The sequence below is a fragment of the Prionailurus viverrinus genome, chromosome E1 (genome assembly GCF_022837055.1).
Source record: "Prionailurus viverrinus isolate Anna chromosome E1, UM_Priviv_1.0, whole genome shotgun sequence".
In the NCBI taxonomy this organism is placed as follows: domain Eukaryota; kingdom Metazoa; phylum Chordata; class Mammalia; order Carnivora; family Felidae; genus Prionailurus; species Prionailurus viverrinus.
This window is the reverse complement of record NC_062574.1, coordinates 39233535-39251119: the sequence shown is the minus strand read 5'-3', so window position 1 is coordinate 39251119 and position 17585 is coordinate 39233535. Positions and strand designations below refer to the sequence as shown.

The following is a 17585-nucleotide window of genomic DNA, read 5'->3' as shown; positions in this document are numbered from 1 at the left end:
GAGAGAGAGGGAGACACAGAATCTGAAGCAGGCTCCAGGCTCCGAGCTGTGAGCTGTCAGCACAGAGCCCAATGCAGGGCTTGAACTCACGAACCATGAGATCATGACTTGAGCCGAAGTTGGATGCTTAATGGACTGGACCACCCAGGTGTGGGTGTGTGTGTGTGTATATATATATATATATATATATATATATATATATACACACCTATGTATATGTGTGTGTGTATATATATATAGGTACATATATATGTACCTATATATAATATTAACATATTTTAATGTTTACTTATTTTTGAGAAAGCAAGAGAGAGAGCAAGGAGGGGCAGGGAGAGAGAGGGAGACAGAATCCCAAGCAGGCTCCATGCTGTCAGCACAGAGCCCGACGCGGGGCTTGAACCCACGAACCAGGAGATCGTGACCAGAGCTGAAACCAAGAGTCGAACACTTAACCGACTGAGCCACCCAGGTGCCCCAGCTTCTCATTTATAAACACGAGGGGATGACCCCTCCTGCTCGAGCTGATGCTCATAAAGTGGCCGATACATGCTGCACCTTACCAGTTTGGCTATTCAATATTGGCATCAAATGAATTCTTGGGGCTAGAATACCACCCCAAAGGCGAGCCGGTGTTGGAAGGGGCAGATCAAATGTGCACTCTGGCTTTTTCCTGCACTGTGAAGAATGTGGCTACCTTCCCTTACGGGGTCAGGTAGATTACGCCGAGCGTCCTGGAAATGATTTGCAGTCTTGCGGCAGCCACGGGTTGCAGACTTCTGCTTGCACCAGCATAAAGCCTATCCTGAGCCCTTCCCTTGGCGTTAAATTGCTCTATTTCAGGGCGCCTGGGTGGCGCAGTCGGTTGAGCGTCCAACTTCAGCCAGGTCACGATCTCGCGGTCCGTGAGTTCGAGCCCCGCGTCGGGCTCTGGGCTGATGGCTCGGAGCCTGGAGCCTGTTTCCGATTCTGTGACTCCCTCTCTCTCTGCCCCTCGCCCGTTCATGCTCTGTCTCTCTCCCAAAAATAAATAATAAATGTGGAAACAAAAAAAAAATTGCTCTATTTCTATTCAGTTGGGTCCAAAACTTAGGACGGGTTAAGCATCGGTGTATGATGCTATTTCTATGAGTTTGTCACAAAAGGTTTTTTTTTTTTTGAATTAAAGTCCATCACCCAGCTCCTTCTTAAATCTTTTTATCAGCTTTTTCATTCCTGCACCCTGGCATAATGACACAGGTATTCCGTCAACAAGACACCTCAGAGGGCTGCTTATAAAAATCCAGGAAAAAAGATAAATATGCGATGATGCACTGATATCTTGAAAATATGAGCTGCAAGTTTGTATTTTCCTTGTGGGATCGGATATTGGTTTTCGTGGTTTATTGACCTGGCAGGGAGATCTGACGAAACACCGGAGAACCTTACACCTTTGCTTTTTGTTTTGTTTTTTTTTTTGAAACCTCCTTGTCTGCTTGGAGAAATCTGGACATTGAATCACAGAGTCAGAAAGTCTAAGGGGTTGGCAGCCGTGTCCTTGTGGAACCCAAGTCAGATCCAGCCCTTGGTAGCAAAAGCACGCACTACCTTTCCAAAAGGAAAGGATTTGGAATTGGTCTTGCTGTAGAGTTGCTCTCAGTCGGAGCCCGAGGCTGACTAGCAAATGGAGGGGGAGGGTCATGAAATGAGACAGTCCTTTCTCAATAAGGAGCTGGTGTTTTCAGACGCATGTTAGGGATGGGGGGATCAGCATGCATTTTGTATTTAATCATTCTTTCTGGACTGTCAGGGTCTTTGCAAGTCGTCATAGTCAAACCGTGTTACTTGGGAGCATCGTTACTGTGAACCCTCCAGAATGTCAATATCAAGGACATTTAACTCAGGGCACCTGGGTGGCTCAGTCGGTTAAGCGGCCAACTTCATCTCGCGGTTCATGAGTTGGAGCCCCAGGTCAGGCTCTGTGCCGACAGCTTAGAGCCTGGAATCAGCTTCAGATTCTGTGTGTGTGTGTGTGTGTGTGTGTGTGTGTGTGTGTGTCTGTCTCTCTGTGCCCCTCCCCTGTTCATGCTCTGTCTCCCTCCCTCTCAAAAATAAACATTAAAAAATAACAATAATAAAGACATTTAACTCTAGGGCATCACGAGCCAGACAAGTAACCAGCAGGGCAGGAATCGGGCATTCATGCAACATTGTCTCTGAGAGAAGTCCTTTTCTAAAGTTCTCAAATTTAGAGAACTTTAGAACTTTCTAAAGTTCTCAAATTTAGAGAACTGTGTTGGCGCAGCCCAACACCCTCAAATTAGCGTCCAAACCAAAGATCCATCAAATGTAAAAGTCCCTGTCCTTAAATATTTTTTCTTTTTCATAGTGAAAAAGACAGACTCTCTGTTAGATGGCCACCGTGAGGTAGGAAGCAGGTGGGAGCCACACTCACTGAAGAATGACACGTTCCCAGGCTTTTTTGAGAATTGGGATGAGGGGGGCACCTGGGTGGCTCAGTCGGTTCAGTGTGCGACTCTTGATTTCCACTCAGGTCATGATCTCTTGGTTCGTGGATTCAAGCCGGGTGTCGTGCTCTGTGCTGATGGGGCTGAGCCTGCTTTGGATCCTCTGTCTCCTTCACGCTGTCCTTCCCACGCTCACACATGCGCTCACTCTCTTTCTCGAAAGATAAACATTAGGGGCGCCTGGGTGGCTCCGTCGGTTGAGCGTCCGACTTCCGCTCAGGTCATGATCTCACAGTCTGTGAGTTGGAGCCCCGCATCGGGCTCTGTGCTGATGGCTCAGAGCCTGGAGCCTGCTTCCGATTCTGTATCTCCCTCTCTCTCTGCCCCTTCCCTGCTCATGCTCTGTCTCTCTCTGTCTCAAAAATAAATAAAAACATTAAGAAAAAAAATTTTTTTTAAAAAAGATAAACATTAAAAAGGAAAAGGGCAGGGGGTGGGTATATAGGTGATGGGGATGAAGAGGTGTACTTGTTGTGATGAGCACCGGGTGACATATGAAAGTGTTGAATCACTCTGTTGTATACCTGGAGCTAATGTTACACTACGCGAAGTAACTGGAATCTAAATTAAGACATTTAAAGAAAAAGGATTGTCATGGAATAGACCTCACATAAAATTCACTGTCTTGACCTTTTTTAAGGGTATGGTTCAGGGGCATTGAGTGCACTCACAGAGCTGTGCGACCATCACCACCGTCTGTCTCCAGGACGGTTCTATCTTCCCATTACACACTAACTTCCCGTCCTCCCTCACAACTGCCATCCTACCTTCTGTCCCTGTGAAGCTGACTACTTTGTAAGTGGAAGTTCCCAGGCTTTTTTATATTTGGGAAGTGTTCAATCTGACGACCATCTAAGAAAATTTTTACAGAAAGAAGAGATCGTCTTGGGCAAAGGGTCCGATTTTCTTTGGTTTTTGCGTCATACGGGCGTGTGGCAATGCCCTGTTCTCGTGCGTGTCCCTTACAGAGCCGTAGCATAACAGGGAAATGGGCAAAACAGATCTCAAGACCCAGCCAGATGCATTGCCCAACAGAAGGAGCGGTAACTATGGCAGTTTGGGTACGGTTTTACATTTTATTTTTTTATTTTTTTATTTATTTTTGGGACAGAGAGAGACAGAGCATGAATGGGGGAGGGGCAGAGAGAGAGGGAGACACAGAATCGGAAACAGGCTCCAGGCTCTGAGCCATCAGCCCAGAGCCTGACGCGGGGCTCGAACTCACGGACCGCGAGATCATGACCTGGCTGAAGTCGGACGCTTAACCGACTGCGCCACCCAGGCGCCCCTACATTTTACAAGGCATTTTAATTTGTAAGTTTCTTCTCACTTGATTCTCACCATGGCCTGTGAGGTATTTTGTTAGTCCCATTCTAATGATAAGAAACTGTGGCTCAGATAAATAAATTGTCTAAGGTTACAAAGCTAATCAAAGGCAAAATCAGGACTTCAGCTCCAGGTTTCGATTTTAAAACCCCAGTGCTTTCCACCATAGCACGCGGTGAGCAATTACCACCTCTCTAGAGGTCCAGGTAATCGCCAGTCCTCAGAAAAGGGAAGCTTTGGGGCACCTGGGTGGCTCAGTCAGTTGGGCATCTGACTTCAGCGTGGGTCATGATCTCACAGCTTATGAGCTTGCGCTCCGCGTCTGGCTCTGGAGCCTGCTTTGGATTCTGGTTCTCTCTCTCTCTCTCTCTCTCTCTCTCAAAAATAAATACTAAAAAAAAAAAAAAAAAAAAAAAAAGAAGAAAAGGGGCTTCTCCAAATGTATCCCTAATTGTCCGTGTTCCACTTTGTTAACTTGGAAACGCATGGAAACGCTTTCCTGACCAGCCAGCCTCAACGAGTCTTAGTGCAGCCTAATGGCTTGAGCCTCAGACCCCATTGATCTAGATCAGGGTCTAGACCAGCACGTCCAACAGAGCTATGTGAGCCACAAATGCAAGCCGCAGTGGTTTCCATTGAAAGTGGTTTAAAATTTTTCTAGTAGCCACATGAAAGTAAGAAGAAACAGGTGAAGTTCATTTTGAGAATGGATTTCAGTTACCCAGTATATCCAAACTACTATCATTTCAATATGTAATCAACATAGAAATTAGGGGTAAAAACATTTGTTGTTGTTGTTGTTACCAAGTCTGCAAAATCCAGTGTGCATTTACACTTACAGCAATCCCAAGTCAGATGCTAAATTTTCATCGGTGGCATCTGATCTGAATTTAAATTTCATAAAAATTTCCAGTTGAAAAAGTAGATTCACATGCCCAAGGTGTTTCGACCTTGTGTAAAAGTTTTCTAATAGCTGAATCAAGTGTCAGTTTGAGTTTTTTTTTTTTTTTAACACTTATTTATTTTTGAGAGACAGAGCGTGAGCAGGGGAGGGGCAGAGAGCGAGAGGGAGACACAGAATCCGAAGCCGGCTCCAGGCTCTGAGCTGTCAGCACAGAACCTGACTCGGGGCTCGAACTCACAGACCGTGAGATCATGAGCGGAGCCGAAGTCAGACGCTTAATTGACTGAGCCACCCAGGCGCCCCTGTCAGTTTTAAATTTTTATTTATTTATTTTTATTTATTTATTTTTATTTTTATTTTTATTTTTATTTATTTATTTTTTTTAGAGTCAGGCAGTAAATATTTTCAACTTTGCCAGGCCATGCAGTCTGTGTTGAAAGTACTCAATGCTACTGCCGTGCGGCGAAAGCCACAGAATGAACGAGTAGTGCCGTGTTCCATTGAAACTGTATTTAACAACAACCACAACCACAACCACAACTTCATTTAACAAACAAGAAACAGCCCACACGGTTTGCCGACCGCTGGTCCAGAACATTGTCCCGATGCCTTAGCTGTGCTATGGATTACAGAATACAGTCGGCTCTAGACCCTAGTTTTCTGAGGCGGTGAAAAGCTAGACTCATTGTATCTCCCTTCCTGTGTGCACTTGGCAACTTTGGCACCACTTGGTGTGAAGCTCGCAGGGCACCTGAAGATAAAACATCTCAGACTCTCTTTTCGGCGGGCTCTTTGCACATCATAAGGCAGTTGCTTCGAGGTCCACGTGTTGAGAGTGGAGAAAGCTGGAAGCGTTTTGACAGAGCATTTACAGTGATGTGAATCCCGTGGGAAAGTCCCAAGAATGCCAAATTGTATCACCCCCTGCTTGTTCCTCTTTCCACACTGCCAGAGCGGAGACAGGCAGGAATCGCGCCCATTTCACAGCTGGAAAAACTACATGGTATCATGTTAAGTCAGAGGGCCAGACGTTTCCCCGTGGTTATGTGGTTATGTGGCATTCATCCATTTTGATGGCAAAGGCAAACGCACGTGTAAATTCTGATTCCTGGGCTGGGGCTTTGATGTCCTGAGTCATATCTTTGGGGAATAACTCCATTCAGAATGGGTCATGTGTATTACAAAGGGTTGCCCCACTTTTCACATCTTGATATTTAGGAACGGTATTGAGACCAATGGAGGAAGAGAAAGGGGACAGGAAGGGATGAGACAGGGATTGGTTGGAAGATGACAGCCGCTTGGTTGGTGCTTTAGGGTGGGGATATATGAGAGCCTGGCCTCACAGAGATCTCTGAAGGGCAGCACTGGCGGTGGGGGGTGGCGGGGCGTGGGGGTGCAATTTAGTGAAAAATCATAGCTCGGGGTTCTCCTGAGCCTAAAACTTTGGGTCCAGTAATTCTGGCAAGGAGGACATTTCAGGTGTTGGTGGTGCTCAGTTAATAAACTATATACCCAGAGGTTCTGGCTCGGGGTCACCTTTTCTAAAATCAAGATTTGAGGTCGAACTATATTGAGTCACTTGACTGTGCCCAGTCGGAGAGTTTGCAATAGGACAGACTGAGAAAAACCCTTGGCTTCCCCAGACACGTTTGTGCCTTTTCTTTTTTTTTTATTTTTTCTTTTTTATTTTATTTATTTATTTATTTATTTATTTAATTTTTTTTTTTTTCAACGTTTATTTATTTTTGGGACAGAGAGAGACAGAGCATGAACGGGGGAAGGGCAGAGAGAAAGGGAGACACAGAATCGGAAACAGGCTCCAGGCTCTGAGCCATCAGCCCAGAGCCCGACGCGGGGCTCGAACTCACGGACCGCGAGATCGTGACCCGGCTGAAGTCGGACGCTTAACCGACTGCGCCACCCAGGCGCCCCTTTTTATTTTTTTTTTAACATTTATTTATTTTTGAGACAGAGAGAGACAGAGAATGAACAGGGGAGGGGCAGAGAGAGAGGGAGACACAGAATCTGAAACAGGCTCCAGGCTCTGAGCCGTCAGCACAGAGTCCGACGCGGGGCTCGGACTCACGGACCATGAGATCATGACCTGAGCTGAAGTCGGACGCTTAACCAACCAAGCCATCCAGGCGCCCCACGTTTGTGCCTTTTCTTAAACTGTGCAGCTCTATCAAACTTGTGGCACTGTGTGCAAGTGGGAAGGATCTGAATCCCCATGATTTTTTTGTTTTTTTTTTGACAATAGAGATCATTATTTGGGGTAGCTGTTCCGATGACGGCTCACACGGAGGCTCAGCCCTGCAGCACAGAGCTGTCTGGAATCGTGATTGCCTGTAATGATGATTACCCAGACGCTGGAGTTAGAACAATAGATCTTACAAAGTTAGAGCTTACTTCCTCCACAAGTCCGTATGTGAGCACAGTTTAAACAACCTGGGTCTTTCACATGGTATCAGGCTTTGGTTATTCGGCTTCTGAAATAGCAAAGTTCAGAAGCGATGGAACTCATCCATCACTTCTCCCAAAATCATGGTGAGGCCCAGATGTGTTAAAGCAATTCACCTGTCAGAGAAACAAAGGCTGAAGGTGGGTAAAGAAGAAACAGTGGACCTGCGGTCACGTCCCAGCTCTGCCACCTAGAAGCCACGTGGCCCCGGAGAAAGTCAGCCCTCTCTCGAGACTCAGTTTCCTAATTTGGAAGTCATCGTGAGCATGAAGTGATCGGATCTGTTATCAGTTCACTGGCTTCAAAAGTCTTAAGAGTCCTTCTGAATCTTTGGATTTGCAGCCTTCATTTGACAAAGTTTGTTTGGAGACAGTGATGAGGAAGGTGGTATTTTCACTAAACTAGGGATGCAGCCTTGCAAAAAAATGGTATTCAGGAGGAAAGAAAAGACGGGTCCCCTAAAGATGGAACATTTTGGCTTCAGTACCGTCAGGTACCTCGTGAGTGCTGTGAATGCCTTCGCCGAATTTGCCCCAGTGGCTCTCAGCATTCAGTGTGCATCCGAGCCCGGTCCCCAACCGCCTCTTCCCCAAGGGTCTGGATGTCAAAGCACTGGAATGGCCTGGGATCCAACATTTTGAGGAATATGTCTGCCGACTTTGAGACCGATGGTTCAGGGACCATCTGTCCTACCCTCTACCGCGTCACTGAGAAACTGCTCGGTGCATGTGTCTGTGAGTTAATTTGTGGCTTTAAAAACAACGGCAAAACCTGTGCTTCTGGATGGCCCAGCTCAGACGGTCACAACCAGCAGAGCAGGCCTGATTTGCTTGGGAGGGAAAGGAGCGACAGCTGCAGAACGCTTGGCCATCTCCGCGTCTGGCCTTGAGTGTCCCGCGGCCTTGAGTGTCCCGCCACCCCCAGTAATGTCACCTACTGCATCCAGCGTCTGTCGGTCGCCCCCAGACTGACGTTATCTTAGTGAGCTAAGGCTGGTGTCTGCCCCACAGTGGCTCGTTCAGGAGCCGCAGGAATGATCAATGAGGCTGAGCAGACGGGCCCTTCTCTGGCCACTGGTGAATCAGCTGCCGGCCGCCTCGGCCCGTTCCCGTCTCCACAGAGCAGAAGCGCTTGAACCAGGGACGGCTCTTCTGTGTCAGGCATTGTCCTTAATGCCATGCATTCTTCACATGGGAGTGGGCTGGAGCTCCTGAAGACATGCGCCTTCTGCCAGACCCCTCCCCCACCCCCAACTAAAGCCCTTGGTGGCCTTTGGTTTTTGTTTTTACTTTAAAAAGTTTATTTATTTATTGTGTGAGAGAGAGAGTACAAGCTGCGGAGGGACCGAGAGAAAGCGAGAGAATCCCAGGCAGGCTCCACACAGCCAGCGCAGAACCTGGCACGGGGCTCGAACCCACCAACCGCGAGCCCAAGTTGGACGCTTAACCGACTGACCCACCCAGGCGCCCCTTTACTGTCTTCCTTCTTGAAAGAGCCGTAGTTAGTCTTTATGAGCAAGAGTAAGAGCCAGAGTTACTAAGGGGAAGCCAGGTCAAACTTCTGATTGAAAATAAACTCAAAGATTGATTTTATCTTTGATGTTTCTCTCTCCCCTTCCTGTGTTTCTCCTCAGCACCCCCTCTTCCCCCCGATTGTGCACAGCACGTGCATGCATGTACGCACATACACGCTCATGTGAAAAGCATTTTAAGTGCGGATCATCCTGGGGAGGCGTATGGCACAGAATCGTGGCACTGCCCTTTGAGGAGACCCAGCCTGCCTTTCCCATTGTCATGGTTACTGGCCTGGCCCCCAGGGCTGGTCTCAGACCAGAGGCTTTCAGCTCGTCTTCACACTCCCCTCCCTGCCCCTGCCTCACAGCGAAAGAGGGACCTTCGGAGGTGTGTGTCTTCTCAGCCTTAGAATTGACCGCACTGTTGATTTGTCCATTTCATCTGCCCCCTTAATTTAAAATCTGTTTCTCTCTCTTAGGCACACAGATAGGAGACCTACAACCCTGCCGGCCTGGGCTCTTTGGGGAACAACCCAGAACAACCCACCATTATTTTGCTACAGACCCAAGCCCCTTTTCCCCATCCCAGGGGCCTTGATGATAGTGACACCGTGTGTCTGTTGTTTTCACACCAAATCTGCCCGAAGGACCACAGCATCCTGTCTCCTGGCTCTGAGCAGACATCCTTTTTGCAAAAGGCATTTGACCCCCTCCTCTCTCTCTCTCTCTCTCTCTCTCTCTCTCTCTTCCATCAAATTAGTTTTGCCATGTGGAAAGTACACAGGGGGAAGAAATGCCTGTTGGCCCTGGGGTTTTCAGAGAGGCAGGAAGGAGAGTGGAACAGTTGAAAAATGCAGACAGGGCAGAGAATGTTCCCATTGTATGTTGCTCCTTATTATCATTTTCCTGTAAGTAGACGTGGCTTCTGGGAACCTCAGGCTGGAAGGCTCCACACTGTGGGTGCAATTGGATAAAAAAGAGTTAAAGACTCTGTAGATTCGCCTCTTTGCGGATCAGTCTGTAGAAGACAGGTTCCATTCTTGGTGGGGCTCGGTCATCTGGGGTTTGCTAAAGCTTCGAGGTGATTCTAATGTCCAGCCACTCTTGAGAACTGCAGATCTAGGGGACAGAGAACTCCAGGAGAGTTTGAGACTGATGACGGAAGAGATAGGTGACATCTAGTCCACTTCTGCCCAGCAATGCAGTTAATTAGGCAGAGAAGGGACAGAAATAACACGTCCTGGCCTGTTTGTTGCCAAACAAAATCGGACTTTAGCACCATTTAACCCTGGAGGGCTGATGCTCCGCAACCCCTCCCCCCTCCGCCGCTTAGACTGCCAGCCACCCCAGCAAGCATCACCAGGGTGATGTAGAACATTCACAGGAACACGCCGTATCTACACTCTACTCACAACTGGTTCTCCTCCCCGCTCCGGAGGAAAAACAACGCCAGGCCCACGTGTCTGCCTTCTTTTCTGGCAGAAAGTGCTGACCGTAGTTGCTTGCCACGCCGTGGAAGTTGGGGGGGGATGTTTTCGAAGGCAAGCGGCGGGGCTGACCTTTCTCTCACTGTGTGTTTTGTAGTACAAAATCGGACAGCTGTACATGATCAGCAAGCACAGCCACGAACAGAGCGACCGAGGAGAAGGGGTGGAGGTGGTCCAGAATGAGCCCTTTGAGGATCCTCACCATGGCAACGGGCAGTTCACCGAGAAGCGGGTGTATCTCAACAGGTAAGTCCCGGCAGCCGGCCATCCACCTGCAGGCTCTCCCACGCCACCCCACGGCCGAGCTGGAGGCGGTGTGGGGGATAAAAAGATGACCTGAAAAGTCACTACATTTGCCCGCTCCATCCACCAGTCTCGTAGCTTCCCCAAAACAGAGTCCCCTGCCTTCGGCAAGAGAGTCCCCAACTGCATTTTCATGAGGAGGGGCTTTCCTCTTCCATTTCCCACCCGCTGGATGACATGTTCAGATGAAATTTGGTCTAAAGGAATACAGAGCTTTGTCTTCTCCCCCTGGTTCGGCGTTAGCAGCGGGAAAGAGATGGCTTTGCCTGAGGGTTGTAGAGACGTGCCAAAGATCGCAGTGTGCCGTTGGGGTCTTGACTTGGTAAGCGTTCTCGTTCCCGCCAGGTGACCACTCGGGTCTTCACAAAGGGAACTGACAATGCACGCTTGCCGTTGCTTCTTTGGAAGGGTAAACAAGCAAGGATTATAACCCAGCACTCATCGGGACAGCCGTTTCTGCTTTGCAAAGCGTATTCTTTAATCTCGTGCTGTTTTCTTACCATTAATGGCATAGTTGATTATCGGGGCTTGTCTGACCTTCTCCCCGCCCAATACCCATTTCCAGCCCGTTTTCTTCCATTTCTTCTCTTCCAGGTCAGGACATTTGTATACTCACTGGAAATATATTTTATTGGAATTAACTGTCTGCTCCAGTGAACCAGTGGATGACTGGTTTGGTCTTTGCTCCCGTTTCTGTGCATACTCTTTACCCCCACCTACGGCTCCCCCAACAGGCTCCTCCTGTTGGCCCCGATGTGACTATTCAGAAAGCATTTCCAACGTAATAGCTGGACAGCGCCCCAGTTTATTCACTGATACTCGTGAACATTTATCCATTCTTTGTGCCTTGACCATGAGACATTTCCGAGAGGAGCCACGCTGGGACTCTGCCATGCCCCCACATGGCCTCCACCTTCCAGCAAGCTCAAGTGGACTATTCCTTCTCGATGGGTGCATTTGGGTCCTGTCACTGCGGTGTATGGAAATCTCTCAGGCCGATATCCTGACAGTGAAGGCCATGGGCTGATTAAACTGACATGTTTTAATCTACCCAGGGACGCAGTATCAGGGAATTCCTGAGTCACGATGAAATGCAAATGAGATTGATCTTATTCATCTATTAGGAGCTGTGAATTCGCAGGATTTGGAACCCGTTCAGCCTCCAGCCAGCTGCCGATTCGCAAGAGTAGCTGAGCTCTGGGACTGGCCTGGGGATGACTTCCTTACAGAGACCGGTTTCTCAATGTGCTGCTTTGGCATTCTTAGTGTGGAGGGTGAAAATCAAATACTGAGCAGGAATCACCTGTGTAGAGCAAAGAGGAGTGAGCATGATGTAAGAAAATGGATACAGACCTGTGGAAAATTCCATTCCTTGGCAGACAATTGCCTTTTCCTAAATTATTGCTTAGGAAATGTTCCCTACATACCGAATTAAAAAAAAAAGTAGAAAACTTCGTATCTGGGGTGTCTGGGTTGGCTCAGCAGGTTGAGCATCCAACTCTTTTTTAATTTTCTTTTTTTTTTAATTTACATCCAAATTACTTAGCATATAGCGCAACAATGATTTCAGGAGTAGATTCCTTAATGCCCCTTACCCATTGAGCCCATCCCCCCCCCCACAACCCCTCCAGTAACCCTCTGTTTGTTCTCCATATTTAAGAGTCTCTTATGCTTTGTCCTCCTCCTTGTTTTTATATTATTTTTGTTTCCCCTCCCTTATGTTCATCTGTTTTGTCTCTTAAATTCCTCATAGGAGTGAAGTCATATGATATTTGTCTTTCTCTGACTGATTAATTTCACTTGGCGTACTATCCTCCAGTTCCATCCACGTAGTTGCAAATGGCAAGATTTCATTCTTTTTGATCGCCGAGTAATACTCCATCGTATATGTACACCTCATCTTCTTTATCCATCCATCCATCGATGGACATTTGGGCTCTTTTCATACTTTGGCTATTGTCGATAGTGCTGCTATAAACATGGGGGTGCATGTGTCCCTTTGAAACAGCACACCTGTATCCCTTGGATAAAGACCTAGTAGTGCAATTGCTGGGTCATAGGGTCGTTCTATTTTTAGTTTTTTGAGGAACCCCCATACTGTTTTCCAGAGTGGCTGCACCAGTTTGCATTCCCACCAGCAGTGCAAGAGAGATCCTCTTTCCCCGCATCCTCGCCAACATCTGTTGTTGCACAAGTTGTTAATGTTAGCCATTCTGACAGGTGTGAGGTGGTATCTCAGTGTGGCTTTGATTTGTATCTCCCTGATGATGAATGATGTTGAGCATTTTTTCATGTGGCGGTTGGCCATCTGGATGTCTTCTTTGGAGAAGTGTCTATTCATGTCTTTTGCTCATTTCTTCACTGGATTATTTGGTTTTTGGGTGTTGAGTTTGGTAAGTTCTTTACAGATTTTGGATACTAACTCTTTATCTGGTATGTTGTTTGCAAATGTCTTCTCCCATTCTGTCTTTTAGTTTTGCGGATTGTTTCCTTTGCTGTGCAGAAGCTTTTTATTTTGATGAGGTCCCAGTAGTTCATTTTTGCTTTGTTTCCCTTGCCTCCAGAGCCGCGTTGAGTAAGAAGTTGCTGCGGCCAAGATCAAAGAGGTTTTTGCCTGCTTTCTCCTCAAGGATTCTGATGGCTTCCTGTCTTACATTTAGGTCTTTCATCCATTTTGAGTTTATTTTTGTGTCTGGTGTAAGAAAGTGGTCCAGGTTCATTCTTCTGCATGTCGCTGTCCAGTTTTCCCAGAACCACTTGCTGAAGAGACTGTCTTTATTCCATTGGATATTCTTTCCTGTTTTGTCAGAGATCAGTTGGCCATACGTTTGTGGGTCCATTTCTGGGTTCTCTATTCTGTTCCATTGATCTGAGTGTCTGTTCTTCTTTTTTTTTTTAATTTTTTTAATGTTTATATATTTTTGAGAGACAGAGATAGAGAGACAGAGAGTGAGCTGAGGAGGGGCAGAGAAAGAGAGACACAGAATCCGAAGCAGGCTCCAGGCTCCAAGCTGTCAGCACAGAGCCCAATGTGGGGCTGGAACTCATGAACCACGAGATCATGACCTGAGCTGAAGTCGGACGCTTAACCGACTCAGCCACCCAGGTGCCCCTGAGTGTCTATTCTTGTGCCAGAGCATCCAACTCTCGATTACAGCTCAGGTTCTGATCTCAAAGTTTGTGGTATCGAGCCCTCACTACATTAGCCTCCTCGCTAATAGCATTGGATTCTCTCTCCCTGTCTCTCTGCCCTTCCTCCATTCTCTCTCTTTCTCTCTCTCTAATAGCACTGGACTCTCTCTCCCTCTCTCTGGCCCTCCTCCTCCTCTGTCTGTCTCTGTCTCTCTCTCTAATAGCACTAGATTCTCTCTCTCTCTGTCTCTTTCTGTCTGTCTCTCTCAAAATAAATAAACAAAAACTTAAAAAAAATAAACCTTGATCTTTTCCTGAAACAGAGCAAGAACTGTCCAGCTGTCTGTGTCATGGCTGTTTTCTCTATCAGAATATATGATGTTTATTTTAAAGGAGAATAATAAACATTAGTAAGAGGGAAATTTGTTATAAATAGAATATCTGGACTTCCAGTAATAGAAACTAAAGAGATGAATGTGGACCCTCCGCCCCGCACCTCCTGTGACAAACACAGGATGAAATATAACAATATAAAGCTGGCTCAAAACAAAGAAAGGGAAATCCTCAGGTACAAGAAATAAAGAGGAAACACAAACCAGAGTGGAAAGCTGATGAGCTATGGCTCCAGATGCTGGGATATGTCAGAACTGACATACAGGGAATGTGGTGCCCATAAGGAGACAGGAAATGTGGGTTTGGGCCCCTACAAATGGGGACTTGGAGCTGAGAGTCGTGCACAAAAATTGTTCCTAACGATCGAGTACTCAGAGAGGTTATCACTCAGAGGCACACATGGACAGAACTACTAAAGGTTTTTTATTAGAAGTAGAAGGAAATTGAGCCCAAGAAGGAGGAGTGGAGGATCCAAAAGTAATAAGCCAAGAAATTGGTAAACATCTCAGTCTGAATCAGCATAGGATGTTTTAAGAATCCTGCTAATGGGCCTATACTCTTGGAATTTAAATAACGGACAATGATAGAAGATGAGAGGGTGGTAATTATCGTTAAAAAAAACACTGTCAGTTGCTAATATTGTTTAAGAGGAGGAGACAAATGTTGATTGATTTAAAAACTTTTAAGGCATATGTGCATATTCAAAAATGTAAAGGTGACCTCTAAAGAAATGGTGAAACACTACAAAACTCCCAAGAGAAAATGTGATCCATCAGACAGAAAGCAGAGTAAGAACAGAGACAAGCCTACAAAAGGCATGGTAAACAGAAAATGTAAATTTGGGGGGTGCTCGGGTGGCTCAACTGGTTAAGCATTGGACCGTTGACATTTGCTCACGGTTCACGGCATCAAGCCCCTCATTGGGCTCTTCGCTGACATCGTGCAGCCTGCTTAGGATTCTCTCTTTCCCTCTCTCTGCCCCTCCTCTGTGCTCACTCCCGCTCACTCTCTCTCTCTCTCTCTCTCTCAAAATAAAGAAATAAACTTTAAAAAAAAAACACATAAATTTTGATGGTAAGATAAAGCAAAATATATCAGTGGTCACACTGAAGGTTTGTAAGTTAAATCCCACACCTGAACCAGCTCAACAAACATAGGACCACACTGACAAAAATCACAGGTAGCCTGAAGTTATAACTGGAGATTTTCATATACCTGTTGAATAAATGGATAGAGCAAATAGCCAAATTAATCTAGCACACGTAGAGCAGATGTAAACAACAGAATTAGAACTTGGATGTAGTGGACATTAATAGACCCTAGTACCAACATGCTTTTCTCTTTCTACTTCTTCTTCTTTTTTTTTTAATGTTTATTTATTTTTGAGTGAGAGAGAGAGGCAGAGAGAGAGGGGGATAGAGAATCCCAAGCAGGTTCTACACGGTCAGTGTAGAGCCCAATGTGGGGCTCGAACTCATGAACCATGAGATCATGACCTCAGCCGAAGTTGGACGCTCAACCGAGCCACCCCGGTGCCCCACCGACCTGCTTTTCATAAACACATGAAAATGTACAAAAAACTGATGACACACTAGGCAAGAAATCAGTCTCAACAAGTACCAGAATATCAGTATCATGTAGATCCTGTTTGCTGGTTACAAAGCCCTACAATAAGAAATTGACAACAACAAGTCAACTTCCTCATCATTCAGAAATGGAAAAAAATTTTTTTTTTTTTTAATTTTTTTTTTTTTCAAAGTTTATTTATTTTTTTTTTTGGGACAGAGAGAGACAGAGCATGAACGGGGGAGGGGCAGAGAGAGAGGGAGACACAGAATCGGAAACAGGCTCCAGGCTCTGAGCCATCAGCCCAGAGCCTGACGTGGGGCTCGAACTCGCAGACTGCGAGATCGTGACCTGGCTGAAGTTGGACGCTTAACCGACTGCGCCACCCAGGCGCCCCAAGAAATGGAAAAATTTTTAAATAATTCATGGGATAAAAATGTCATGCTCTCTTTCTCGGCCTCCTTTGCAGTTAGGGATGGCCATGTGACCTAGTTCTGGCCAACGAGATGTAAGGTTTTCCTCCCTGATGAAGAGTCTGGCACCCAGCTGGCTCAGGGTAGAGCACGTGACTCTTGATCTCTGGGTTGTGACCTCGATACCGCGCTCCGTTGGGCGTAGAGAGATTACTTAAAAACAAAAATCTTAAAAACAGAGAGAGAGAGAGAAAGATGTCCAAGAGGCATAATCTTGCTCTAAGAAAGGGAGGGAATGAGAGGAGACTTCTGGGAAGGGAACTGACATTGTCTACCACCCAGACCTTGACAATAAAACTGAACAGTAGTGCAAGAAGGAAACTGATAGACCAATCTCTGTTAAGAACACAGACGTGAAAAGCCCATATAAAACATTAGCAGATCAAATACCTCGGAGAATAACAATAATAATCATGGTAATAATATAAATCGTGACTCGACCAGACTCTCATATTGTTAACACCAATATGGGAATTCAGCAAGATTGCTGGGGATAAAATCCATGTACGAAATCAGCATTATTATACAGCAGGAACAATAAGTGGAAAATGTAACTTTGAAAAAATTCCTTTAGAGGGGTGCCTGGGTAGCTCAATCTGTTGAGCCTCCAACTCTTGATTTTGCCTCAGGTCATGATCCCAGGGTCATGGGCTCGAGCCCCACATCGGGCTTGGCACTGAGCATGGATGGAGCCTGCTTGGGATTTTTTCTCTCTCTCTCCCCCTCTCCCCTCTCCCCTGCCCTCTCTCTATCTCTTTCTCTCTCTCTCTCTGGAAAAAAAAAAATCCATTATAATAGAAAAAGGATAGGCAAAGAAATTTAAAGGTACCCAGTAATCAATCTACAAGATATACAACATCTTTTTGGAGGAAAACAAAACAAAACAGTAGTGGAGGACATTTTTATCTTTTTAAAGTAAGCTCCATGCCCCCACCTGTGGCTCGAAGTCACAATCCTGTGACCAAGTGTCACATGCTCCACTGACTGAGCCAGCCACACATCCCAGTGGAGGACATTTTTAAAAACCCTAGACAGGGACACCTGGCTGGCTCAGTCAGTGGACCATGTGACTCTTGTCAGGGTCATGAGTTCAAGCCCCACAGTGGGTGTAAAGCTTACAAAAACAAAACAAAACAAAACAAAACCAAAAGCACCCAAAATAACACCCTAGACAAGTGGTAATGTTCATGGATAGGAAATGCCGTATTATAAAGTTGCCATCAATTCCCAAATTAATTATAAATTTAATACAAATCTAATTAAAATGCCAACAGGGTTGTTTCTAAAATAGAGTTTGAGAATATAATTCTAAAATTCCTGGTTATTATAGCCTTATAATGAGGTTTGGTATCTAGTGGGGCAAGTCCCTTCTACTTATTCAATTTTTCCAAAATTGTTAATGTGAATGTTAAGATCAGAGAACCACCAACGATGTGAAGAATGACTGAAAAAACAAAGGGCATTTAACCTGGAAAGGCCGGACTCAGGGTATGTAATGGTATAGGCAGGTGGGAAGAGAATTA

The 17585-nt window shown here is 46.1% G+C and overlaps 1 protein-coding gene across 4 annotated transcripts in view; it reads left to right on the top strand.

Annotated features, from left to right (window-relative positions):
* The window catches only part of PITPNC1 (phosphatidylinositol transfer protein cytoplasmic 1), a 275454-nt gene that overhangs the window by 129867 nt on the left and 128002 nt on the right, over positions 1-17585 (top strand). For all 4 annotated transcript variants that reach the window (XM_047831722.1, XM_047831721.1, XM_047831720.1 and 1 more), the window contains one exon: positions 10293-10441. In XM_047831722.1, coding sequence (XP_047687678.1) covers positions 10314-10441 — 128 coding nt within the window. In that variant the 5' untranslated portion in view covers positions 10293-10313. The remainder of the gene's footprint in view (positions 1-10292; positions 10442-17585) is intronic.